Source organism: Gadus macrocephalus, chromosome 14 (assembly GCF_031168955.1).
Source record: "Gadus macrocephalus chromosome 14, ASM3116895v1".
In the NCBI taxonomy this organism is placed as follows: domain Eukaryota; kingdom Metazoa; phylum Chordata; class Actinopteri; order Gadiformes; family Gadidae; genus Gadus; species Gadus macrocephalus.
The window spans coordinates 20,718,002-20,745,650 of NC_082395.1; the positions used below are offsets into that span (position 1 = coordinate 20,718,002).

The 27,649-nt window shown below is 42.7% G+C and overlaps 3 protein-coding genes across 5 annotated transcripts in view; 1 reads left to right on the top strand and 2 right to left on the bottom strand.

Moving 5' to 3' along the window:
* Window positions 1-112: 112 nt before the first annotated feature.
* Window positions 113-20,340, top strand: nptnb (neuroplastin b). 3 transcript variants are annotated; one of them, XM_060072045.1, is made up of 9 exons: window positions 113-510; window positions 8,561-8,908; window positions 12,066-12,240; window positions 12,807-12,901; window positions 16,143-16,276; window positions 16,409-16,682; window positions 18,971-18,992; window positions 19,097-19,158; window positions 19,247-20,340. In XM_060072045.1, exons 1-8 carry the CDS (start codon window positions 432-434, stop codon window positions 19,155-19,157), a joined length of 1,188 nt encoding a protein of 395 aa, XP_059928028.1. In that variant the 5' UTR covers window positions 113-431; the 3' UTR covers window position 19,158; window positions 19,247-20,340. The 3 variants fall into 3 exon arrangements, with proteins under 3 accessions (XP_059928028.1, XP_059928030.1, XP_059928029.1); XM_060072046.1 differs by lacking the exon at window positions 113-510 and adding an exon at window positions 6,164-6,308; XM_060072047.1 differs by lacking the exon at window positions 8,561-8,908 and having other exon boundaries at window positions 116-510.
* rec114 (REC114 meiotic recombination protein) lies at window positions 19,661-27,649 on the bottom strand. Its single transcript, XM_060072056.1, has 6 exons — window positions 27,173-27,649; window positions 26,800-26,889; window positions 24,957-25,040; window positions 22,485-22,676; window positions 21,234-21,308; window positions 19,661-20,733 (listed from the first exon to the last, which is right to left on the bottom strand). The coding sequence occupies exons 1-6, from the start codon at window positions 27,251-27,253 to the stop codon at window positions 20,569-20,571; spliced, it is 687 nt and encodes a 228-aa protein (XP_059928039.1). The 5' UTR covers window positions 27,254-27,649; the 3' UTR covers window positions 19,661-20,568.
* LOC132472463 (potassium/sodium hyperpolarization-activated cyclic nucleotide-gated channel 4-like) overlaps window positions 27,534-27,649 on the bottom strand; it is a 67,475-nt gene continuing 67,359 nt past the window's right edge. Inside the window, 1 exon segment of the mRNA XM_060072070.1 lies at window positions 27,534-27,553. Coding sequence (XP_059928053.1) covers window positions 27,534-27,553 — 20 coding nt within the window.

Genomic DNA, 27,649 nt, shown 5'->3' on the forward strand with positions numbered 1-27,649 from the left:
ACCGCTCAACACCGTCTTAACACAGCTGTTTGACTCGTTTTGTGTCTATAAAAATAAAAACATTGCCCCTTTAATCGCCGAGCTGTAAACGCTACAGCGCCACTGCGCATCGCTCTGCGCATCTTTGAAATCACCGAACTACGATCGAGGACCAGATCAGCACACAGGGAGACTTCTCCTCTGCGATCTAACCGCGGAACCCTCACCTCCCAGGGCCAGATTTTAGATTTTGACATCCCTGAGTCGCTGGCCTCTTCCGTGACAGCCCACAAGTCATTCACCTGATCCTCATCGCCACGTTTTGCAAAACTCGGTGCTATGTCCAGACCATCTCTTTAGTTACTGTAGCCTATTCAGTGATTGACTTCCTCTTCTTCTTCCTCCATTCGTTCTGCCAAGACCCCCATCGGTCCTCTCGTCGAGCCGGGAGAATGCATTCCAGAACAGCGGTGGTCGCGGTGGTCCTCCTGGGGCACGCGATGCTGCTACCCTTCACCTGGGCGCAGAACGGTAAGAGAGGGGACGCGACCGTGCCACGGAAATCTATCGTTAACTTGGCTGGGGACGCGACCGCGCCACGGAAATCTAGCGTTAACCGGGCGCAGTGGGGACACGACCGCCCCACGGAAATCTAGCGTTAACCGTGATGGGGACGCGACCGCGCCACACATCTCTCGTTAACCGGGGACTGGAGACACTACCGCCCGGAGGAGCACCTCGCTAGGGCGGAATGCTGGACGACGACTTTACACACACAGACAGACAAACAGACACACGCTCGCAGATACACAAACACAGACACATATCAACGATTTAATCACGAATCTCACAGTCGGCGTAGAATGAACGCACCCCCCCAGTGCATCCATCAACATGTCCAATGCAACGGTTTTCGGCGGATTGGGCATCACGACAAGGGAAAGCATCGTGATACTAAACTAGTCGCAAAGTGACGTCTGTGCGTTTAGCGGTCCACACAGAATCAACAGTGGAAGGGGATCGCTGTGATTTATTGTTATTTACAGCTTTGTTTTTTATGCCAGCGCTATTATACAACGGGTTGTGCTTCGTGGGGCAAAACTCGGTCGTTATCCTGACAGTGTATGTCGGAATAATTATATAATTCGTTAAGAATAGGTCGGCTATCAGTGTCTCCCTGTCTACGGCATGTCGTTCTGCAGGTGGGTTGGGTAGACTAACCTGCAGGCCTTTGCTGAATACTATGAATGACCTTTTTCGACCATGCAACATTGCAACCACTGCAAGTGTTATGACTCGTATGTTCAATCGGGTTCCTGATCTATGTGCAAATCTAAATGCAATATGTTATATATTATATATATATATACCGTAATAATTTTCATTTTTGTTTGCAAAAGCAAGGCCTATATGGTGACATCCCTATGATGTCAACATACAGTAACTATGTTTTGACCATGGGTTAGATTATCATAGAAAAGAGTCAATGGTGGTGTCCTTCAACACATTTCTTCGAGATTCTTAACACTGAGAACAGGTTGGTTTTTAGGCTCAATAATAGGAAGGACATATTGTTGCATGCACATGCTCAATTGTGGCTTTGAGATATCATTTAGAATCTTGTTACATAACCATATTGTGTATAATCAGTATCCATCAAAACGAAAGGAAAGCAACTTTTCTAAGCCATGTGTAAAGGGAAACACCACCACAACGTAGTCCCGGACCCTGCAGCGGTTATGTAACCGAGTGTGTTCCTTGACTTCACATCATATCTCCGTATTCGGTGATCTCAGGTTGGAAATGGAATTCACACGGAATCCTCCTTTAGTGTTCGCATCTGGGTGGAAAATCAAATACAATGTTAAGCCCCGTGTTGTTTGAGTAAGCTTCTGCAAAGGCATTCCCAACACTTGGCAAGTCCTTACCCAGTGCTAGCGGCCTAATTCTCAACACACAAAAACATAAGCACAAGGACACAAACCCCCACACAGACACACAGTCGCACAGAGAACCCCAGGGGTTAATGTGAGACACACTGGTGCCAACCTGTCACTAATATGCACGTTCTTTATCATAAAGATAGAGCGGGATGGAGAGATATGTTTCTCACATAGTTTTCCTTTAAGGCAGGATTTACTTTTTCAATATCCATGGCAATATGCTAATAGGGTCTCTGAATCAGTCCTACTTATTTATCTCCCCCAGTTCAGATTGAGGGTTGATTGACGCCTGCCATCATGTACATTTTCCTCGGTGGTATTTCACAGTGGAGGCAGCAATGTGGAGAGAATTGTAATTAAGAAGTGCACGAGATGTAATCACCGCATGAGCGAAGTAAAGGGGAGTTTTTCCAGTCCTTCACATTCCCTCGACCTGGCGAGAGCAAGGACGGCCAGATTCTTTGACAGATATTTGGAGGACTGTAAATAGCATCTGTCCATTCTGCCCTGATCTATTTTTATCCCCCAAGAAGCCGCACCGAGAACTGAGGCTTTAAGGTCTTTTGTGGTAGTGAATCCATTAACCCTTAATGGATGGCTTCCTTGTGCAACCCTTTCTGAGGTCTCAGTGAGCTGCTCTGCACTGTTTATATTCTAGCAGGCCGGGTTGGTCAATGTGTTTAAAAGATGAATACCAAGACTGGTGATGGGTTGTGGCCAGGCCGACCCACTGCCTTGGTGCTCGACAATGCTTTCCCCCTACATACTACACATGATACGTGTATTATCTTGCCATAAGGTCAGATTACATTATATATATTCTGTGTATAATAACACCTTCATTGACGTTTATCATCTCTTTGTTCACCTTTATTTACCAATAATACAAAAGAGTAAGCCCCATATGATGTCCACGTCCCAAAATGACTATATGGGCATTTATCAAAAACCATGGCTGATCAATAAATCGAATGCGGATCTCAAGCATGTCAACAAATATTGACCTTGAGAAGGTCAATACTAATCAATAACCTGAATTGTCATTTTTCGTGGCTTTTTGATGATGCCGTCATTATTAAAGCTCCACTAGGTAGCCTTTCACTGCAGGTGTTTGCATTATGCTAGTGTGTTTATTTCTATAGAATAAAAGCAACCCACTCACGACGTCCATGTCGACAATACCGAGGTCGTGCTGCACAGCCGGTCAGCCCATGTCCTCTGGGGCTAACTCCAGCCATGAGAAGCTGCTTGTGGGCAAAGTTACACCAGGGGAGAGTTAATGGTTGACAGAACATTGAGCAACTCTCTGAGTCATTGATTAGCCTTCATGAGCGTTGCTCTTTTTGGGTGGAGTTATTCTTGCCACCGCGGAATACCAAGTTTTTCCACAAAAAACTCTGCAGGAACAGAAATGGTGAATTGGTACCATGCTAACAATGGAGTGGCAGTCTACAGAACAGCCTTACACAGCATAAATGGACAGCTGCAGTCTTGAATGTCAGTGGTAAAACTTAATGTGCTTACTTAGTGGGATCTTCCTACACATGTCATCCCTGACGATTTAACCGACGGCAAACCCCCTCCGTCTGCATCATCGTTATACAACCGGCCCAAAATGGAAAAAATTAGACTTGATAATACTCACAATTTATAGTTGTTGTATAGAAGACTCTTAAATAAATGACAGCGAACTAGGCCAGCCGGTTAGTCGCTGTACATCTAGTGAATGAGGAGAGTTACCTATAAATAAATGGGTCATTAATATTTTATGAATCCCTGTATGTTTTTTATTCTCATCATACGTTCATATAATAGGCTGGCATTTCTTATGATTGTGATTATACAGATGACCAAGCATTGGAATATCATACATTAACAAACATACTGTTAGTAAGTTATTTTATAAACATGATGTCTTCGCCCAACTATATAGAGTTTCTACCCAGCTTGGATATGGTAATGCAGTCATACAATTCAAAATACTGTAGCCGTTGACTCATGCGTATAGATGACTTAGAACTCCCACAAGAGTCACGTTTGTATATCCCGTGAAACCAACTGAATAAACTGCATTGATGTGAGATGCAGCCCACGACCTGAGTTAGTGTGAGCATATGCATTAAAGACACTCATTCCACACCACCACAACAGAGTGCAAACCTCTGCCCACTGATGCATTTCATCCCTTCAGTCTGTGAGCCAGCCTTTCGCCTGCTTCTAAGCAGACAAATATATTGGCAATAATAATTGGTCACATTTAGGAATTCTGGGAGAATTATCTTTCACTGCCGCTGCTATTTTTAGCGTCAGTAGAGATTCTCCAATGACAAGGTGCTGGGGGAAATGCAGCCCGGCTTTCTCGCCAGTCATTAGTAATATCTGTCTCCGTGACCTTGAGAAGGAGCACCCAGGAAGTGTTGAATGGTTTGTGTGGCTGGAAGATTATAGCATTCCTGTCCGCTGTAGGTGTTATTGGAAACGATATCTAATTTACCACGTCTGTTGGATGATGAGCGACAGCTCCTAGGATTGACAGCCTCTGTAGGCGCCCACCCCACACACTTCCTGCTCTGGAAACACTGCCTTTGCAACTAGTAGCTGCGGTTGCATTGCATTGTAGTTTCGGGTGGATGATGATAATGGTGTATTTGCATCAACGACATATACACCGGCACATAATGCGTGCGCAGATAAACAGATTGCCCAGCATGGTACCCCTTCAGTCGCCTCAGGGCTTTTTTCCAGTAGCTGCCTGTTTTGTGTGTGATGTGGGACGCAGGACCAGAAGCCAGGTTGTAGGCAAGCAGCTGACTCACTCAGGCTGCATGGTGGCAGTGTGTGTTCTGCTCTTAGTTCTCAAGGGAGGTCTCTCACTCAATCTCTCTCTGTCTCTCTCTCTCTCTCTCTCTCTTGCCCCACTTCCCCCGGTGTAAATAAAGGGTGACTGCCAACACAAAATTAGTCAGATGTTAATTACAAATACAATATAGTTATGCCACGAGGTTTTTGAATTTGTAGGTAATGGTCAGTTTGGCATTTAGATGTGCATACACTGTAGATTAGCTAGAGTTAGGCATCTATCGATGTTTTATGTCCATTCCATTATTTTCTCCGGCTAGAATGATTATCAAAATGCTGGCCTTCCTTGTAACAGGAATTTGTGGTCTCTTCATTAATGTACAAAACCACAGATCTCCATAGAGGGCTATTATTGTTGCTACAATGTTTCACAATGGTTTGATTAAATAATGACTCTTCATCAAGTAAGCCACCATTTAATGAAATGCTTTTATTTTGTCACACAAATCCATGAGCACATTTCGTTAAGTGTTGAATAAAATAACCTTTCCAAGGGTCTACTCCTTTAACCATTTTGGTTTCAGGCAAACAGCCAGTTGAGCTTGTAGCAGAAATATTGTTGTGTCCTAAAGACTCCTTATTATCAGAATGTGTTTCACTATTCTCCCTGGTATACACTTTGTGTATAGGAATGTACACTACTTGATGTACTATGATACCTATTACTACCTTAGCCTTCGTCCGAGCTGAAACATTCAATCTAGTTGGTTGCAAAATGTTCTAATTTAATACCACACTAACAGTCTCACCCCAGTGTAACAGTAGGTAGCTGTGCCTTTCTTCTCCCTCTGGGATTATAGTGCGAGTTTGATAGGCCCAGATGTTTCGAGAGAAGCGACGCAAAAGCTACTTATTATAATTCTGCCAGGTTTTAGATGAAGGCCGGGCTACCCAATATAATGAGAGTCCTTCTTGGTGAAGGTACAAGTAATCATCCTGATCATTTCGTTGGCTATGAATCATAGACTGGTCTTGGCACAGTGGCTCCCTGCCTTCATGGTACACACCCGATCAATGCTTTGTTCACGGCAGTGTATGAAGCTTCTTCTAAAGACTGGCACAGCCTGTTTGGCAATCTTCTGGGATGTTTGTTTTACAAGAGGTGCAGAAAGCTGCTTGACTACTTTTAATGAGGAAGTACAATGAATTATGACTGACTCTAAACAAGCTATCTTCCTATTTCTACTGGCTTGTAATACAATTTCAATACAAAAGAAAGTCGGGATTCATTGCATAAGGGCTTGTCATTTCCTCTGTGTGCTCTGGGCTGACCTGTAAATTATTAGTTTCTGAATTGTTATATTACGTTATATAATTAAATATGTAATAAGTTATAATCATGTTCTACCTTGATGTATTTGTTGATATATTCGGATGTGGTTAACAGCTGTGTCCAGAGGGTGATCAGAGAGGCCCGGGACCCAGGTGTTGGGTCTTACGAGGAGTTTAATTGTGGTGCCAGTGGATTGGGGAGTCACTAGGGATGGAACGGTTCACGCAGAACATCTGAACCATTCGCTCGTCAAGGTTCGGGCCACGTTTGTATTGTTTGGTTAATGCATGTGTTGTTTGTAATCACGCTATCCGGGGCGACATCTCAGTCTCGTATGCTGCGTTCCTTTTCTACCGCCGGCGTCTCGACTTCTCTTTCCTCACTAACCAACTATTCACGCTCCTCCTCCCAAATCAAGGATCTCTACCTACTAATAATAATGGGCTGCTAGGGTGATGCCTTAAAGCAATGGTACTCCGTCATACTAACTTGGTCGAGTGCAGGGTTAGGGGTACCGTATGTACATCATTTTAAATGCACATATGCATTTAATGCAATAATCACCTAAATTGACATAGGGACACAATGGTGAAATACACTTACTTAAATCACCTTAATGCAAAACTTGCAGGTTGTATCCAAAAACCACAGGGAGCTTCCTGTGGTGACTTCTGGCATATGACACACTAAGGCCCAATCCCATTTCTACCCCTTACCCTTACCCCTCCCCCTTGTTTTGAAGGGGGTCAGGGGTAGAAATGGGATTTGGCCTAAACACTTAACCCTTACTTCTAATAAGCCTTGAAGTCACCCCACAGCAGAACATGTCAATAGAACAAAGACTAACAGTTAAAGGAGGGAACATAGAATAGTAAGTGATCAGAAAATGAAGCCAGATTGTACAAACAAACAAAATTAAAGCAGATTTTAACATTTTCAAACTCACAAAATTCTCACTTCCTCTTCAACAAACTGCATGCTCAAAATGATGTTGTTTTGGACTGGTGAAATTATTATTATGCATGTGTGTGGTAAGGTTGGCTTTATATTCCAGTAGATGGATTGGCATGTACATACCCACGGTGTTGGGCTGTCATTTAGACAAGTTAAGCTTGAGGGAAAAATTCCAAACCACTGATTGTGACTCGTCACATGATTTATCATCGGCTCAAGCAACGCTCAAATCCAGCAATGAAATTATAGAGAGCTCATACACCAAAAACCTGTCTCTCTTTAGTTTGTGCTTATGTTGAAAGACAATCTACCATCACAATAACAACTGAGTTTAGGAGATTCATGAAAATAATCATTACTGACTGAATGTGTTGACTTGGAATTCAAGGTACAAATGTACTTTTTTAAATTAAGACTATAAATACCAAGGCATGAACAATATCTGTGGTATTATCTTACATTTCTCTAACGCTACACAACAATTATTTTGTGTATGTATAGGTTTAAATCCCGAGCTTTGGCCAGTCAGCAGTGACTCACACCAACGACATACCCTTTTTGCCACGATGATTGTATACTTGCTTGGCCAAAGAAATAATAAATGAAACTCTCTGAAATGGGCTGTCAGGGGCTAAACATCAAGTTTGGTTTAAAGCTACAGACAGATTATGTAATTCATATTTCTTTTATCTGTATTATGGTGGACCAAATATGTAGTACTACTGGAGTACCTCTTCTCAAAGGGGCTGTTGGGTAAAGGTGACTTTAGCAATGTTGACTAAATCGGTAGGCCAACAACACAAAACCTTATTTGACGACATTAGGGAAAAGGGACACAACTTTGACTAACATTTGGTGACTAACTGGGTTCAAGAGGTGATTCATTTCTGCTTTCTTGTTTGCCCTCGTTTCCTTCTGATTCTGTTTTCACTAGTGCTGTCCAGTGATTAAAATATTTAATTGCATTAATGTCATAGTTAACTCGCGATTAATCTATTTTTTTTTTCCATTCTAAATATCCCTTGATTTCGTGCTGCTAGCCTTTTAGTGAGATCAGAGAGCGTTAAGGACAGTAAGAAGAGAGACCCGCAGTTGTAGGCCTATCGTGAAACGTCAATAGCCCAGGCTTTTATTTGTTTCAATAACTGAACTTTCGAACAAAACTCTTGCTCAGCAAAGATGGGAAATACTTTAACATTTATTATTTGAACCAGTATGAATATTCCTACCGTACGTAGGCCTATACACATTACCAGGCTATTGAATAACGCCTACACACACACACACAAACACACACACACACACTAACGTGACTTGCTAGACAGCAGGTGAAAAAAGTACAAAGTTTGCCAAGCCAAAAGAGCGTTAATCACGCGCTAAAAAAATTTACGCTGTTAAAATTGGTTTGCATTAACGCCGTTAATAACGCGTTAAACTGACAGCACTAGTTTTTAACCATCAACTCTATTTTGTCTTCCTCAACCTCTTTAACGCTCTAACTCTTCTCCTACTCCTTTTCCTTTCCCTGCCTGATGCGATTTCCCCTCTCCAGCCGGGTTTGTGAAGTCGCCAATGTCTGAGATCAAGCTGACAGGGGACACCTTTGAGCTGTACTGCGACGTGGTCGGTAACCCCGTCCCGGAGATCCAGTGGTGGTACGCCGAAATCAACCGGGCGGACTCCTTTAAGCAGCTGTGGGGCGGGGCCCGCAAACGGCGGGTTACTATTAACACGGCGCACGGGGCCAACTGCGTGAGCGTGCTCGGCATCACGCGGCTCACTCTGGAGGACTCGGGGACCTATGAGTGCCGAGCCAGCAACGACCCGAAGCGCAATGACCACCGACAAAACCCCGCCCTGAGCTGGATCCGCGCCCAGGCCACCATTACAGTGCTACAGAGTGAGTTGAACAACCTAGATGTCCCCAGTTAAACCCCTCCCCCCCCCCCCCCACACACACACACACAGCCCTGGACAGCCCTGACCAGACATGAACCGAAACCCGCAACGAGCACGTATTTTTTGGATTGTTGTTTCCCCTTTTGTGTGAGAAACATGATCAAAGTGTAGCACAGTAAACCGTCCTTTCTTCGTGTGTACCGTGCTGCTTTTTTGTGTCGTGGTTCACTTTTTTGTTTGATGCTACCGATGACCTGTGCATTCATCCGCATTCCCATTGCATTGCAACCCCAAGCAATTTCTGTTTTTTTCTTTTGGTCGTTTTTTAAAGTCGCGGCGCTTTGAATACTGGTGTTGCTTTGGATTGGCTTTTGCTCCAAGCAAGTGTTAGAATATTGACCCTAAGAAGGCAAAAGGCTGTTGATGTCTTAGGAGTGACCCATGATGTCAAATCTTTACTGATAAAAGTATTCGCTTCCGCTGATCCAGTCTTTATAATGCTCCAGGAGAGCATTATAGCAAGTTTTGCGAGAGATGGTTTCTCCATGGACCACATAACCATTTGCCTTCTTAGCCATTAAGGGTGAAGCTGTGAATCAGTAATGACATTATATCCTCCCACTTCTGCAGTTCACTGAAAGCCAACTGAAACCTTTCCATCAGACCAGGAGTTGGTCTAAGGGAGAAGTTAAGGCTGCATACTCACAGTAGGCTCGGTAAGAGCCGCAGACAATTTTCTTACCTTCAGATTCCAATTCACCTATAGGTTTTCTCCAACTGTGAATATTAAACCGGTTTTTTCTTTTTTAACCCTGTAGTCATCTTTCAGCGTAATGTATTATGTAGTGTTGCAGAGTAATATATTTTATTCCAATTCCTGTAAGGTCTGTGAAACGAATGGTTCAATAAGTACATAGAAGATGGATATTGTACCATTTGGGAAGCCACCATTTGGAATATCTTTTTGGTTTATTATGTCATCACAGAAATGAAACGTTCTTATATGCATGTACATGTTGACGATATTACATGTATATAACAGGCTATACATAGTTGCCCGTTCATGTGTATGTATAGTTTGAAGCTGGGGAACGTGCACCAATGGAGCTGCCCTGTAGGTGTTGATCATTTGAGGCTGTGTTTGTTTATAGCTGTTGTTCTATTTTAGTACAATATATTGTCATTCATTCCCTTGCAAAGGACGTTTGACTGTGGGTTTAATTTGAAACTGGGAACAACAAATCTTAACAATGTGTATGCTGCTCAAACCACGACAGGATGACATTTGGGGTGAAACCCTTGTGTGCAGTTAATAGCAAACATGTGATTTATTATATGTTACATTGACGATAATGAAAATGATTATTAGATTTGTCAGAGAAAGAGAAACAGATTCCTTGAAAACAACACCCTCGTATGATGTGTGAGCTCAAGAACATGGGGACATATTCTCTGTGTATGCTAAGGGCGCTACTGGGAATCCCTCTGGAAAGGCAGCTACTGTAATGTGCTAAAATGTCAAGATGATATGTTTTTAATGTGAAATACAATCAAATAGTCGCCCCTCCCTAAATACTGCAATAAGATCAGCTCACTGGTCACGCTGTGTATACTTTTTCATCTCATTGATTTGTTTTCTCTGTGCAGGTGCCCTACAAACAACCTTTAGTGAAAATGGCCTGTGGACCACTGTGCCATCTTTGTCAAATGTTAATTTATGTAACTAATGTTTTGTGTGTGCCCATGTCCCGAACATGCTATTATTAGACCACAAGGTTTTGCATGAGAAAGAGAGGAAGAGATCCCCCTGGCTATTGTTAGAGATACAGAACTGCATGATAAAGGAGCCATGAATGCTAATAGAAGTCACTCAGTCATCGGCACCAGCAGCTCCCCCACTAGGTTTGCAGGCACGCTTGCAGCGGCAGCCAATAGTAAGATTACGATGCCCCGCCCCTCGGCTCCTCCCCTCCGGGTTTCCATGGTTGCAACGGTTGGGCCCGCCTTGGGGGAGGAGGGGCGAAGGCAGTGGAAGCCTTCTCCTCACGCCTCGTAGCAGAGGGGAGGGTGCTGAGGCTGATGACACTTCCGGCCTCCCACAATGTCCTTGAGAGACAGACCCTGACATTGCTGAGTACAGCGCGGCTGCTGCATAGACATGGAGAAGGCTAGCTGCTTGGGTCTGAAGCACAGGAATCATGTCAATGGGATTTAAATGACAAAAGGACCATTCGATCGTGTTTAAAGATAACACCAAAGAAGTCTACTGTACATTCTCATCTTCTGATAGCTTGATTGCTCGAGGCCTGTTAAAAAGGTCATATCACCAGTGCTCCAACAGAGTACTGAGGCTATTTCAGGGCCATATTTTTTCTATATCTATATTTAATGTTAAAAGTACACATTCTGAATGGAATTGTAACGTTTGCACTATGCTTTATTTCAGTACACAAAACAATCTCTCTGGATAAATAATCTATTTAAAGCTTCAAACCGTAAAAAATGGTCGTGGCTACAGAGATAATTTTGTAGTAGAATTAAAATGCTGGTGTGTGTATTGAATGTAGCTGTAAGCAGCTTAGCAGATCCAAATAGAGCCCTGCTAGCTTCTGCCAGCTCAATGCTATTCGCGTAGTCAGGTGGGCAAGTTAAGGTTTTGGGTTGAGCATTTTTGTTTACCACAGAAAAGATACATCATATACTATCGTATAAAAAAGAAAATACAGCAAATGTATGCAGGATTCAGCGTTGAATATGAGAAGCAAACAAATATATTTTTTTCTTTACATATTAACTTGCATATGTGTGCATATGTATGTATGTATGTATGTATGTATGTATGTATGTATGTATGTATGTATGTATGTATGTATGTATGTATGTATGTATGTATGTATGTATGTATGTATGTATGTATGTATGTATGTATGTATGTATGTATGTATGTATGTATGTGTATAAATATGATATATACATAGCTGTTAGGATAGGATTGTGCTTTGTTTCGTCAATACAGAGTGTTGCATGCAATTGTGTTTGGTTCATGACCAGCCTCCTACGCAGATCTTGGGAACAGGCACTCAGCCTGCAGCTGGCATGTGAGGTACTACATCGCTGTGCCTGTGTCAATTTAACCGTTCTGATGGTGTGTCTTCCAGAGCCAAAGATCAATGCCAGCGATCAGATCATACTGTCAGCCGAAACACATGCCCAGCCCTTCACCATGTGGTGCAACCTGACCACCACTGACAACGTCCCCCAGGAAAGCTTCTGGATGAAGAACGGGGTGGAGATAGATACAACGCGGACCAAGAATAAAGACACGTCGCACAGGTAGGGCAGAATCCTGTTTGTCTGTTGAGAAATGTCACAAACGTAATGACAAGAGAGCCCTTCAAGACCTAGCTAATACCTAAGTCGACTGTTGATTACTGAATGCAACCTCCTTATATAGCCACGATGTAGTATTTTAAACATAAAGTTCACTTATCCCCGCCTTGCCAACACTTGGCACAACTAGGATGCCTAGACCTATGAGGCATGTCACCCCCAGGTGCTAACTAGTCGTTAGTTTCAGCTGAGGCATAGTGTGGACTGAGGAGGAACGCTGTGATGTAACCCCTGTTGACGTTCCACAAACTCTTCCTTGCAACAAAATAAGACCCATCGGTGTGAGGCTTGTCACATTGCTTTAGAATAAAACCAGGGACTGCAGATTTCAAATTAACTAGGTACTCAAAAAGGAACAGAACAGCCCTTCCTTGATTAATCCAAAGATAGATTTTGTAATAGAACACAATATATGCCTAATTAAAATGCTTTCTCCAGAATAATTTGGAAATAGTATATGATAGTTATATATTGTGTGTGTATGTGTGTGTGTGTGTGTGTTAATGCAGAATCAAAAAAGCCAAGGCAGATGACGCTGGGGAATACATGTGTGTTTACACATTTGAGAAGGCACCAAATGCTAACACTACCATTGAAGTAAAAGGTAAGATCTCCTGATGCATTACAAACATTGACAGACGTTACTGAAAATGTTGAGACTACAAAAGCCCAAAATATTGTGCATTTAATATCACCTAGAGGAAGGAAAAGAGGGAAAAAGCCGAGGGTTCACTAGAAAACCTAAAGCTATGAGTGGGAAGTTGTTTGCGTTCATCTAGTGCGTGGTTAAGGACATGGAGCCGTCCCGAGGCTGTTGTCAATCTCAGCCTTCACTGAGGAAACAATGCAGCAGAAGGTGCAGCCACCTACTAAGCACACACTCACTAACCAAGTCTCGTCTCACAATGCTACAGCGCTACTCTCGCTCAATTTGATAGAGGAGTTTCTTATTACACGTTTCTATGCTGCTTTACTCTTACATGTGTGTAACGAACTGCACATTAGCATACCTCCCATGATAATCGAAAGCAAAAATATGTGTGCACTATTACAGTCTTTTTTAATGATGTGATATACAGCCCACCAGAATGCCTCTACCTTGTCTATTTCACAAAATCTTGACAACTCAGCAGTTATCTGAAATAAGGCAGTGGAAAGAGAAAAGCTAGTTTTAGGGCTAGCTCCCATGTCCCTAGCGAATTTTGTATGCTATGCCGATGGTGCAGTGAGCCTGTCCTCCTCAGATTGTAACTCGACTGTCTGATTACATAATGGGTGATGGCCATGTGTGTTCTGACTTCATTGCCTGGTAAGATGACAGAGCTGACTGCCATTCGAACTTCAGTGTCCTACCATTTGGCAGACTGGCGGTCTGTGAGCCAAACTTGACACTTGTCAGTTCTCCGGAGATGCGATGCGTTTGGCTCTCTATAATTTGGCGTTGCTGTCGTTTTATTGTGTCGTGGCGATTGCTGTAATGTAATGTGCATCGACATTCCTTATTATTATCTTTTAAATTGTGTGTCTTGATGGATGGTGGCGATCACTGCATCATTATAGCATAGATAGAGCTCCTTAGTGTGTGCCCATGACTGCAGTTCACCAAGATCCGCGCCTACAATGTCCTTGGCAGTCTCATCCTTATAGGACTGAGCTCAGAGGCAACAGATGGAGTGCTGTGTGATGTGGTGGGATTAAGGTTCTGAATCCCGTCCCAGCCATCTTTATGAGAGCAGAGGAGTATTGTCTGTGTTACTAAGCCGGGCCACAGATAAACATTTTACCCTCCATAGTTCTCAAAATTGCAATGGCTGTATTAATTTGACATTTATTTTTATTTAGTGTTTCAAAATGTCTGTCAATAATTAATTACAAAATGTATTATAATAATATACACTGGTAACAATTGAAAGCAACATGCAGAAAGAGCAGACAAGTCAGTCAATTTCTTTAATCTGTGACGTGACGTCACATTAATCTCATTTCATTCAAGTCTTATTAACAGCTATGACCTAGCTCATCCTCACGTTGAGCTGATATTCATAAAGTAGCACCCTACATCGGCTAAGGATTAGTAATCACAGGCAGTCAGGAGTGTGAAATAGTGGCTTCTCCAGGTTTTTAGCACCACTCAGAGGGCTGTCTCAGCGCTGTCAGTCATCAGCATTATTCAATGAGCATCAGCCATTGAATTTTGTATGCTATGCCGATGGTGCAGTGAGCCTGTCCTCCTCAGATTGTAACTCGACTGTCTGATTACATAATTACAAATTTGTCTTGGTAACTTTTACATATTTTTGATAAAATATTTTACATACAAAATGACACAGGTCTACACTTTTTGTATGCTTTTTGTGTGGGGGAGGGGATCTTGGCCCCTCCCCCACATGCACAGCACCCACGCAGCATTACATTGGTGTGATGTCATCACATATCCCCTTCTGGTTTGCACCAGATTTTGATTTTCATCTTGTGCAATGCACAGTGCCAAACAAACAAAAACAAAGCTTTGCTGCAGACTTGCTATGATTTTCATCATATAGCAAGTATTATTAAGAAACGGAAGCCCTTCTCTCTCTGATGCCTAATAAGTATTGTTGTTTTCGTGTAGTAAATAAGAGTAAATATAGTGCCATTCAGGTTGAAATTTTCAGAAGGCACTGGTAAATTGAACGTATAACATTTACAGTCTAATCGCGCCCACGATATCCAAAGGTTAGGTTGTATTGTAACGCCTAGGTTTGACAAACTTCTGGTCAGGGAGAGGTAGTTTTTTAGAAATCTGTTCAAATATCTCTTGATCCTGTTCCCTTTATTATATTAAGTCAGATAAGTCTGACCTGATTTGAATTGTGTTTTTGAGTCAAATGGACTAGGGGTGTAACGGTTCAGATGAGTCAGGGTTTGCTTTGTTTCTTGTTTTTTGCTCACGGTTCAGTGCTATATATTCTTTTTTACCCAAGGGTAGGCTCGCTATGACATCAGCTGCTCTGTTCCTTGTCCATGCCCTAATATGAATATCTGCCCTGACATGAACGGTTAGTGGGTTAGTTAGTTATAGTTTAGGTTTAGCTCCGGCTGGCTTCACTCTCCTCGCGCTGGACTCTATACATTTGGATGGTGTCCCCATAAACGGCTCAACATGTTTAACCAGCTCCTGCTAGTATATCCTGATGATATAACGCACCACTGTTAACTATTTAACCTAATTATATGGCCGGGAGTGCAAAATGTGTAAAAATCAGGCAGCCTTTTTTCCTCTCTGTTAACCATTTTTCAAGCCGTCTTGAGCCATGTAAGTTTGCACACCGCACTGCGTTGACATCGGGACGTATTCCCCTTACAACCTTTATACAGACTGATAGGGACGCAACTCTTATGAACCGGCCCAGTATTGTGCATCGGTGCATCGGGGTCCGTCCCAGATTGTCAAGCCAAAGAGCTTGTATTTAGCACGGACATACCAAGACCCAGACTTAGTCGGCATTAGAGGGGTCTAAATAAAATATACAAATATCTAATACAGGAGATTTAGTGCACTTTTTTTTACACATGAGCCTGAGCCGTTCAGGTTCAAAACCTGGCTCGAAAACGGCCCGGTTAGCAACAGCCTCCTGAAGTGTGTCCGCTTTAATTCCCAAGTTTTGTCACGATCGGCCAGTTTGTGAGTCTACAGAGAAATGCACCTTACAGTGAAAAGGAAACAATAGTACGGTAGAATTGCGTTTCACACATTTGTTTATACCACCTGGTCCCAGTTAGAATGCAGCCTTAGGGAATTTGAGTCTTAATTGCTGCCCCAAATGGTATGTGTCTTAACTGTTTCAATGACTTTATCCTTCCAGCTGCACCTGACATTACTGGCCACAAGAGAAGTGAAAATAAAAAAGAGGGAGAAAATGCAACAATGTACTGTAAGTCTGTTGGATACCCGCACCCAGTCTGGACATGGCGAAAACTAGATGGAATATTCTACACGGTACGCCACTGTCTGAGGACAATACCTTCACTTAAAATTGATTTATCTGTTCATGTTTTATGTTTTCATGCGCGTGTTTGCGATGTTGTATACAAGGTCCCATAACATTGTGGATTGAACCTTGTGTTCCAGGACATCGATAACTCTTCTGGAAGGTTCTTCATTACGAACCGTGACAACTACACAGAGCTGAATGTCCTGAACTTGGACATAACCACGGACCCAGGGGAGTACCATTGCAATGCCACCAACATGATCGGCACCAGTGGAACCACCACTATTCTACGGGTGCGCAGCTTGCTGGCACCGCTTTGGCCTTTCCTCGGTGTTTTGGCCGAAGTCATCATCCTAGTTATCATTATCGTTGTCTACGAAAAGCGCAAGAAGCCTGACGAAATCATGGACGGTAAGAGACGATAATCAAATGGTATGAAGGCTGCTCAATGCTTAAGGTGTGGTGTCTATGAATCGCAGCTCAAATAAAAAACGAGGAAATCTCATGCAGATTATCCAAAGCTGAAAAAAGTACATGCACATTTAGGATTTATTAAATTACAGAATGCTGTATTTTTAACACATTTAAATAAATGTCAAACTATCAGTTTGAAAGTACTTTGATTAAGCATAGACTTGAGATTAGAAAGTATGATTGGGAAGTTTTACTCAGATATTATGCTAGTTCCTTGCCTGCAGCATTTGCTGGTACATCTATCTTTAGCAGTGCACTGAAGTAACATAATGTTACTATCGCACAAGAGGCTGGGATGTAAAGTCCACAGCTGTTAGAAAGACTGTTACTAATCAGCTTATTAGATCACACGCTACATAATCACTGAATATGTTTATTTGCTTAATTTTGCAAGAAGTAAGGCATTATTTATCTCTTCAATAGATTTGCCTCTTTTGCATGTCGACTGACAAAGGAGGGACATTTTGGTGTACAAGTATACACATTTTGAGTTGAATGACAACTTGACCTTTACAGCTGCACATTAGGTAAACAACAGGGGGTACCACAGCTAACCTTTCCAAGAGTTTACTATTTTGGTAATGTGCTAATGGCTACAATAAAATATAATTTTCCCAACCATATTCAATAACAAACAGATCAATTCATCATCCCATTGCCTTACCACAGGGTTGAGTGTATAAATTAATAGGCAAGGCAAGGCATTTAATTAATATGATTTAATCTTCCCCTCCTTCCAAATGGCATCATAATCTAAATGGGTGGTAAGTGAGTGCTTATGCATGCTTTCAGAGATTGCTGTGTTGGTTTGTGTGTTTTTTTCTAGCCTTAAAATTAATCTAAAAGCAGTGGTCTTTGCTTATCAAAAATGTAGCTATCCTAGTATACATGTGATGGTGTAATGGCCTAGATAAATCTTAGCCTGACAAAAATACGTTAGAACATCGTTGTTTCCATAAATGATTCCTATTGGTACGTTATTGAGCCAATATGTAAATCAAATATGTCTGCAGCATTCTGCGTAGTGTACTTGAATGGATTATATTGGATGGTGGATTATATTTCCCATATTGACGCCATTCAAATCAGAAACGAGGACTCCCCACTCTATCTCTCTACAACCTCTCTAAATATCCCTTTAGCATCATGTATTCCTGGGGGGCTTTGTTCTTGGCCTACTCTGCACGCATTATAAATCATGTCCCCATGATGGTTAAGGAGCCTTTTAACACTCGAGCAATACTTGAGTGGTCTTGAACGAGGGTCATTTCGGTTTTCAAAAAAATCGGTAAAAGGTTTATGCTTCATTCTTTTTGGGCCAGAATTTGTAGGCTAAAAAACATGAATAAATAGTGTTCATGCATGCACTTACAGGCTGTTATTCTAGTGCCAACCCCATGTACGACTAATCTGTATTTACATCACGGACCTGCTAAATCGCTGCTTTAAAACATAGGATTAGCTCCATTACGACTAAACAGAAACGAGGATGGTGGGATTGTTGGTGTATGTCAGTCCGCACATTATCTATTCTACCCATTAGCTGCACAATCATTCCCCGTCATCTAACATTATAACTGCCATAAAACGAGCCACCGCGATAATGATTTGGAATGCTTCTGCCGCTGCCTACGTCTCCCGAGCTGCATGTTGATGGGAACACAGCCCACAGCCAAGGGTTTCTTACCTGTTGAAGCATCCTCATCCATATGATCAACACCGCCCACCAAGTCGACATCAGACCACAGGTCTTTGAACTATCCGTCACTCACTGCGATGACATTCTTCTGCCGCGCCCGTCTCAACTGTTGGTTAATGGCAATCTTCTCCGAAGGGTTTGAACGCCATCCGTCTTGTCCGTTTGATTGTGATTTTGGAGTTTTATGAAATGGCATGTCAGTTGAATAATTCATAGCATGGGGGATAGGATTTTTATCCGGGTTTTTGTTCAATGGAGAAAGAACATGGCTTATTACATTTGGTTCATTCTTAGAGCTTGACCTTCTCGCAAAATTAATCGTATCAATACGCTGGGCCATATTGTGGGGTGTAATTTAATAAATGTAGAGACAAAAAAATCTTTACACCTATCTAATTTGTTCATTTTTAATTAGTCAGCCTTGCTATTCAGAAAGCTGAACCGAATTGGCCGTATGACAACGCTTGGGTAACAAGTGTCTTAAATGTGTTTTCTGATTTCTTTCCTCTTTTCTTGCCAATTTAAGACGACGAACCAGCTGTACCAATGTAAGTAGATCAATACTTTCATCGCTCTATTGTCAATATAAAAAATCAATCTTCAGTGCTTGGGCACAAACTGTCAATAACCATGTGGTCTGTCTGGTTTCCAGAAAAACAAATTCAACAAACAACCACAAAGAGAAAAATATTCGCCAGAGGAATCAGAAATAGGGTACGTACTTGTTACTTGCTATATTATGGGGGAAAAGAGCATTGCACACCAAACTTGGGGAGCTTACTTTCATTCTCGTTTTCCATAGATGTGATGGCTGCACAACATACTCTGACCGCATGAAGGTATCAGAAGATGGTGGGAACTCCCAAGATGTTTTTAATAAAGCATTTCTTGTCTCTCTTGGTGAAACAATATCAGCATAACACTGGCAACAAAATGAACATAACGGCTGTCTTAAGCATGCCTTATTCAGTCTTAATAGAAGAACGATTTCAAGCCTGAATACAAAGACTAAACCCCCGCAGAGGTGAACACATTTTTAATGTGCTGTTGATGTCTCCCTTTTTTTCATTTACCCTGTCCTCCAATGAGGTGATCCTTTTTGTATTACATATCATGTAAAATGCATGCAATATAATTACGCAATAGGATGCTCAGAATATACATTTTCTGTGGTTATCCCTCATGTACTAGTATGTGGCTTTTTTGCGTCCGAATGACCTATTTTCCCTTCCTTTTTTATGGAGTCATCTTGAATTTAACAAAAAGATATCGGTATATTCTTGAAAGGTTTGTACAGCATATCATGGTCATTTAAGTATGTTTGATTTTGTGACTAGAGTCCACTTTTAACGCAACTTTTATGGTGAGGCAAGGGCTTCAATGACTGTGGCAGTATTTAACTGAGAGTGATTAAAGAAAATGACTATTGTGTGTTAAAACTAGCTAATGAAAAAGTGTATTATGATTATTTTTTTCCAGATTATCTTAGGTGTCTTGTATATGTTGCGGTATGAGTGTTCAAATGATAGCAAATCTGTAAAAAAAAAAAATAATTTTTATATTTCCCAATTTAATGGATTGATTTTTATCTTTATTTTTCTCTCTCTTCAAATGTACAGCATGGCTATAATCCTATGCAATATGTATTCATAAATAGATATATGGAGGGCAGTTTGTTATACTCAGTGAAGCTTTAATATCGTGGGAACACTTGGAAGCTGACTAGCAAAATACACTGCTGTAGCTGCATGACTCCTATCAATACAGTGTATCTATGTGTGTTGAGGTGCAAATGGACCTGACTTGGGTTTGGAATGAGGGACCACAGTAACGAGCCACGATCTTACAAATGAGACCAATATTTTTTTTCTAAATAAAAAAAACCTATAAAACAAAGTCATCGCGTTGTTCATGGTCATCGTCGGACAAAGCAAATAACATAGATCAAAAAATGAACACTAGCCAGTCACCCCGTTTAACAAAACATATAAACAGCATGAAATAACGGTATGATGTAATCAACATCTCCATACCACCGACACACAAGCTCGGCCTACGCACACACAGTAAGAAGAGAAGATAACGGATGACCTGATTTGACCTTCACTCCCTCCGCTGTGGAGATCAGTCCAGAAGCAGCTTCCTCATCTCGCCCTCCACCTCCTCCACAAAGGCGGGGAAGCTGGAGTCCAGCAGACAGGCCCGCAGGAAGGGCTCCAGGTCGCCTGCTGGCAGGGGACTGTGGCGGTACACCAGGGGCAGGGACAGGCCCTGCTGCCCGATGAAGTGCTGCGAGACATCGGTGGGGGAAGGACCTTAGACTGGGAGTACCATCCAGAAACACAGCTCTGTAACCCCACTCCACCCCTATCGTGTTAGCATATGAAATCAGCAGTACAGAATTGTGTTGAATAGGGCTTTGAAGTAGAAAACAAAGCAAATTGCACATTTTTACCGGTGAGAAAAGACGGGGGGGAAATGCAGTGTCAAGTCCTTCTCAATATTTTGAGTCAGCCAGCTGGATTTGCTAATTAGCATAGCTAATGAGTCAAAACTGCTGGTTAGCTGCATGGGTAGCCCGAAAAACCTGGCAGTGTTTATTAATTTAAGACCTGGAATAACCCAAATCAGACAAAAATAACACAGCTTTATTGTGATCGAAGAAAATGGTTGATTAAAAAATACTGTAGCTGCGTAAGTGTTTTCAGTAAACGACTTGCATTGAAATAAACCCCATTTAAATTAACGGTGCAAGTCTTTTCCCATTCTTCACTATAGTGCATAGATACCTGGGCGAGACGTTGGATGGACAAGGATCCATGTACCGTCTCGGGTTCACTTGTCACCGGCTCCCTCTGTGCAGTCTGTTCACACAGTAAAACACAGCAGACAGCAGAGGGGTCGTAATAGCCGGCCATGTAACCGGAGGGTGAAATGTCTAATCAATCACTTCATTATTAATTGAAGGATTCCAACCCATCAAAGGTTCCCAGTATATCTCCACGGCAGGCTCTCTCAGTGTGTCCCACTACACCATAAAGGTCACACTTTCAACTCTGTGCCTCACAATAAGCATTCCTGTTTTCGACTGGATCTGTTCCTGCTTCCAGGGCACTGCTCTTTCATGCAAACCATATAATTTGCACTTAGCATGTATATATACACTCACTCCAGAAAAGGAGTACAAATACATGAAATGCGTGTTTAAAAAAATAAATAATAACAAATAAGGCTTAAGACGGTCTGGGATTAGTTCTTCGAATGCCAAAACCCTCAGGTGGAATCCTTAAAACATGGCCACAGAAATGTATTTATTCATGGGGTGTTAGAGCTAGAGGGAAGGTCTGTGCTTGGGACACGTACTAGTAGTTTGTTGAGGAGTCCAGGTAAAACAGGTATTTGTATATAAGGGAAGGTTAGCCATGCATTAAGATAATATATATATATAAATTGTTATCCTACTGTAATGGGGTATGTGCCTCATCCTCACCGCTAAGCCACCTCTAAGAGGCAAGGACAATAGTGTCAAGAGTGCCATCTAGTGGGGACACTTGAGCAGGTAACAATGGTGCTCTTCTTAACATAGAGACACTATATTCAAACCTTGTTCAGAAAAGTGTTGTGGGTTGGTTGTTCACTGAAGAACATATGCCAGAAGAATCAAAGCCATGAATGTTTACAGTCACACATCTGGCACAATTCTAGATCTAGCTTGTTGCAAGAACTGTAAGGGGGGACTTTCCATGGAAGTTCCATTTCTGATCTAGGACTGAGGGGCTTGTTCACAGCACAGTGTCACACACAGTGGTGTGTTTGTGTGTGTGTGTGTGTGTGAACACACACACACACACACACACACACACACACACACACACACACACACACACACACACACACACACACACACACACACACACACACACACACACACACACACACACACACACACACACACACGCTCACACACACACACACACACAAATACACACACACACACACACACACACACACACACAGTTATTTGTTGTGATGTGGGTTACCTGCTCTGTTGTTGTGGTCGTCGCAGTAGGGGGCTGATTTGGCAGCGCAGAGACACAGGAGGAAGGTGATGCTGTCTCATCTTGAGTGGTGACAGGCAGGTACTCAGTCAGCTTGACAACAGCGCTGGAGCACTCCTCCTGAGCCTCAGCTTTGCTACCACCAAACTGCATCCGCATCAGCCGGCTCTCTCCCTGGAGACAACACGACGCACTGGCCTTGAAGGAGCTGATGTGCCCTGGATTTAAATTCCTGTTTTTACATTAGGCATTCAAATAAAACCACTAAATATCTATCTGATCCACTGGCCTCTGTCGGTTAAAACGTAAGCGTTATTTCCATGTTTAAAGGTCCCATGACATGAAAATCTCAATTTATGAGGTTTTCTAACATAAATATGAGTTCCCCTAGCCTGCCTATGGTCCCCCAGTGGCTAAAACTTGCGTTTGGTGTAAAACGAGCACTAGCTGTTCTGCTCGCCTTTGAAAAAACGGAGGCTCAAGCGCGCTGATTTGGAAATCTGTGCTCATGACGTCATGAGGAATCTCAGCTCCTCCCCTTACTCTGCCTGGCCCGCCCAGAGACGTTGGCCCGCCAATGAGACTCGACCGTGCGAGCGCCACATGTGTGTGTGTGAATACACACACTGTAACGCAAGTGTTTCTTGTCGGTTCTTTGACGTGTCTTGTATTTCCACAACGAGACTGTCGTGGGGGTTATCTAAGCCATGGTTGAGAAGGAATTGGGGGAAAGGAACTTTGGTTTGACTCGGTGAAGTACATGAACTGCGACATGCCGCCGGTTGCCGCGAGGCACCATCGCCCGGCAGCGGGCAGCCGGCCGCGGGCAGCCGGCCGCAGGCAGCGCGCGGTTCAGTCGACTTCAGGTTGATGTGAAAGTGGAAGAACCAGAGACGTCGCAGAACCCGACAAAGTCGTTTGTGATTCATAATATCGTCTGGAGGCGCACACAATATGTTATATGATATAGATATCTATGTATTATATGATATTATTTAGATATAGAGCTCCAGGACTGTAACGCAAGTGTTGTACACTTCCTTGTTATTTGGATAACCGTTCTGCTGTTGGTGTGATGGCGCAACACGTCGGACTCTCGTATCTGGTATTTCTACAACGAGACTCGTATTGGGGGTTATCTCAGCCAAGGTTGAGAATGAATTGGGGGGAAGGAACTTTGGCTTTGACTCCCTCAAGAACATGAACCACGACAAGGAGGAGAAAGGGATCTTTGCCGGGCAGCGCTTATGCACCTCCGCCTGTGGTCCCTCAGCGGGGCTCAAGCGGGAGACATTCGCCGCCAACAATCCCTTTCTCCTCCATGTCGTGGTTCATGTTCTTGAGGGAGTCAAAGCCAAAGTTCCTTCCCCCCAATTCATTCTCAACCTTGGCTGAGATAACCCCCAATACGAGTCTCGTTGTAGAAATACCAGATACGAGAGTCCGACGTGTTATGCGCCATCACACCAACAGCAGAACGGTTATCCAAATAACAAGGAAGTGTACAACACTTGCGTTACAGTCCTGGAGCTCTATATCTAAATAATATCATATAATACATAGATATCTATATCATATAACATATTGTGTGCGCCTCCAGACGATATTATGAATCACAAACGACTTTGTCGGGTTCTGCGACGTCTCTGGTTCTTCCACTTTCACATCAACCTGAAGTCGACTGAACCGCGCGCTGCCGGCTGCCCGCTGCCGGGCGATGGTGCCTCGCGGCAACCGGCGCCATGTCGCAGTTCATGTACTTCAGCGAGTCAAATCAAAGTTCCTTTCCCCCAATTCCTTCTCAACCATGGCTCAGATAACCCCCACGACAGTCTCGTTGTGGAAATACAAGACACGTCAAAGAACCGACAAGAAACACTTGCGTTACAGTGTGTGTATTCACATTGATGTGGACGTTGAAGAACCAGGAACGTCGGAGAACCCAACGCGGTCGTTTGAGATTCATAATATCGGCTCACACAGCTTTTGGCCGTGATAATATATATTATATGATATAGATATCTGTGTAGGCTATATGATAATATTTAGATATAGAGCTCCAGGACTCCCGTGTGTTCTAGAATATTTACAGAACACGGCTAAAGGCTGTGTGCGGCTCGCCATTGCGATACATCCACTGTAAACAGAGCGCATGGTGGCTGCAAGCTGCTCAGGGCCACACCCCCACCCTCCTCCTTGACACGCCCACCGAAACAGCGCATTTGGGGGAAGCTCAATGTGCGACTAGCTCGGAGTGGCTGTAACTCTGCACCACGGCTGAATTTAGGGAACGTCTTTGAATACTGTGTTAGTTGCCCACTAATACCTATATTAAAGAATACATAAAATAGCATGTCATGGGACCTTTAAGATGTGAGGAAGGCACATCCACAAAGCCTTTGACGGACTAAACTCTAGCAATCGTAGGCGTTGACAGACACAAAAGCAACTGACCTTTACAGCACAACGAAAAAGCAGGCTATCTTTTTTCCTCTGTACTTTGAGAAATTCTGTTGCCCCAATTAAAGATATTCCTTCCTGAAAGAAAACAATTACCGGTATTATTATTATTATTATATAACATAATATTAACATTAACAAAGTTAATGTAAATCATAAGATACTGATGAGTTACTCAAGGCGTCCCAAAATCTATTACCAATGATGATCAATCATTTCCAAGCAAACAATATTTTTATATAACCACAATACACTGCAACTGGGCTCTTAAAATACAGGTAACAGCTCTCATCCACAAGCTGGTGGTTGGGATGAAGATAGGGAGAAGATACATAAACTTGTCTGCAGGGGTCTCCATTTACTCAATTACATTATTATCTCAGCACTCACAAGAGTAACTTAGCTAATAACCTAGAGGAACCTCGTCCCAAAAATGTAATAATAAATGTGCGTGCTTCATGTCTATGAGTATACAAAAGAATGCATGTAGTAGTTAAATATGTGAATAGTTGGTCTCAAAAGCACAAAATCATAATGATAGACAAGTGTTATTGTGTTAGGATTTTCTTATTATTGCAATTAACAATGACATTAATAATTCTATATTTTCTACATTTCAACAATTATTTGCAGTCAACAGAAGCACATTCTTTTCAGTTCAATCAATCAATATTCAGCTGTGCTCAAGGTAAAGGAAATGGGTCAGAGGTCACCTATGGACGGGATGTGTAGGCTGCAGCGCTAAGCTCTCACAAAGGAAGGATTCAGAGTTTCAGAGACCAATCTCTAATAAACCCGTCTATCATCCAGTGTGAAAATTCTCAGTGGTCAGACCTGGATATCTGTCTAGCAGGGTACCCTGGCTGGCAAAGATAACTGTATCTCTTGTCAAAAAAACATTAATGAGACCTTCTTTAGCCCAATAGGCTCCTGCTTTTTCCAGGGCAGCAAGCTACCTTCTATAATGTCCCCCCACTGTGACTCATTAATATCACATTTTCACTGCCTATTGTCAACCTTTTATTGTATCAACTGCGTTGCTGATCCGCAAAATGATCTCATCAATAACAAAAGCATCTGGCCATGATCTGGGTACACAGATTCAAAGGTCACGCTTAAAATGTACCAACACCTCTTGTTCTGACTGCAACCAGGCGGGATCCTGCACAGCGAATTGAAAAGTTTAAGTCAGTGTGCCCTGATGCAGTAGGACGACAAATGCCAAAACAATGTTCCATGCCGCATATCAACTAGAGCGGCTATTTGTATACTGATGGTCAACAAGGCGTTTCCTAGTGGCCGTATTTCTGTCCAAATGTCCATTCGCCCTAAGGGGTAATAACTTTTTCTGCCCAAACAGCAGAACAGCCCAAAATAGTGATGGCACTATCTTTTTAACCTGTACCCAAGTAAACCTGAAATTAACAGGCCTGACGGGTCCTTGCCCCAGAGATTTGGGGTAAAATGTCAGACTGTTGTGCAGAATATTTCCTACAGACTTCAAAAAAACGGTTTCATCTGGAAAGCCATGGGCTCATTAAATCTGGCAGAGTATACTCCTATAAATCAGCAGCGTTTCATATGGGTCTACTTATTGGAAGGGGTAAAAAAACAGTCTCATACTAACATATGCATGAAGAGGATATATATATATATATATATATATATACAGTCTTACGCACGCATCCATTCAATGTCCTTTCCAGTATGATATTCTTAAGCATGTTAGCCTATCATTGTCATTCAACGTCACCTTAAAAATCTTTGTAAATCACACTGGACAAATTAAAAAGGTAAAAGGGAGATTGTATGATCAGATGTAGCCTGGCCTGCTTACCAAGAGCTCCTGTCCAAGGGACACCAGCATGTGTCCAGACTCCACGATGGTCAGCACCAGCTCACGTTTACTGCCCTCTGCTTCAAATACCTGATCGCCATAGACGTGAACACAGTAACCAAAATCTCCATTATCATGGACCAGGCTGGGGTATTCCTGAATTCAGAGCACCCATCAGTTTATAAAATTGAAAGAAATTAGCATTTGTTTACATTGATATAGCCTACAAATGGTTTAGCCAGCTGTATGGGAGATCACCTGTAGGTTTAGGCTAGGTAGTTTAGTTCCTAGCTTGAATCAAATGTTGAAGAGTAAACGAGAGTAAAGTTAAGTGACCTTCCACTTATCAAAGTCGAGAGTAAAGCTAAGTTACCTTCCACTTATCTCCTTCACCTTTCGACCCTGGCAGAAAACGGGCATAGCGCTTCAGAATCCACCGACAGCTGGTAGCCATGATGAATAGACCTACACTGAAGCTGCGACCAGTAAAACTACACTAAAGCCGCAGTCAGTGGTAGGGCCTACTACACTGACGAAGCGGTGAGTAGAATAAGGGCTTTTTATGGTTCCACGTTCCCGCAACGCCAGGGGGTTACGGACCCCTTACGTCCTTGCATACCCTCCTTGCGTCCACCGCAAGGGCCGGACGTTCGCCTCCCAAAAATCGTAACTTTCCGTCGTGGGACGCCGCAGCAAGGGCTGTGATTGGTCCTCTTACTAAATCCTGTAAACGTTCACGACTGCGTTGAGGCGTCTGCGTGGTCATGGCGTTGCGGGAACGTGGAACCATTAAAAGCCCTTAACGCTAAAGCCGCGGTGGGAAAAACTACACTGAGGCCGCGGTGAGTGG

Coding starts and splice junctions, on each gene's coding strand:
- nptnb (XM_060072045.1), top strand. CDS start 432: ATGCATTCCAGAACAGCGGTGGTCGCGGTGGTCCTCCTGGGGCACGCG. Junction 16,277..16,408: donor TAGATGGAATATTCTACACG/GTACGCCACTGT, acceptor CTTGTGTTCCAG/GACATCGATAACTCTTCTGG. Junction 16,683..18,970: donor GCCTGACGAAATCATGGACG/GTAAGAGACGAT, acceptor TGCCAATTTAAG/ACGACGAACCAGCTGTACCA.
- rec114 (XM_060072056.1), bottom strand. CDS start 27,253: ATGGCTACCAGCTGTCGGTGGATTCTGAAGCGCTATGCCCGTTTTCTG. Junction 26,890..27,172: donor GTGAAGGAGATAAGTGGAAG/GTAACTTAGCTT, acceptor TATGGCGATCAG/GTATTTGAAGCAGAGGGCAG. Junction 21,309..22,484: donor CGACCACAACAACAGAGCAG/GTAACCCACATC, acceptor CTGTGTGAACAG/ACTGCACAGAGGGAGCCGGT.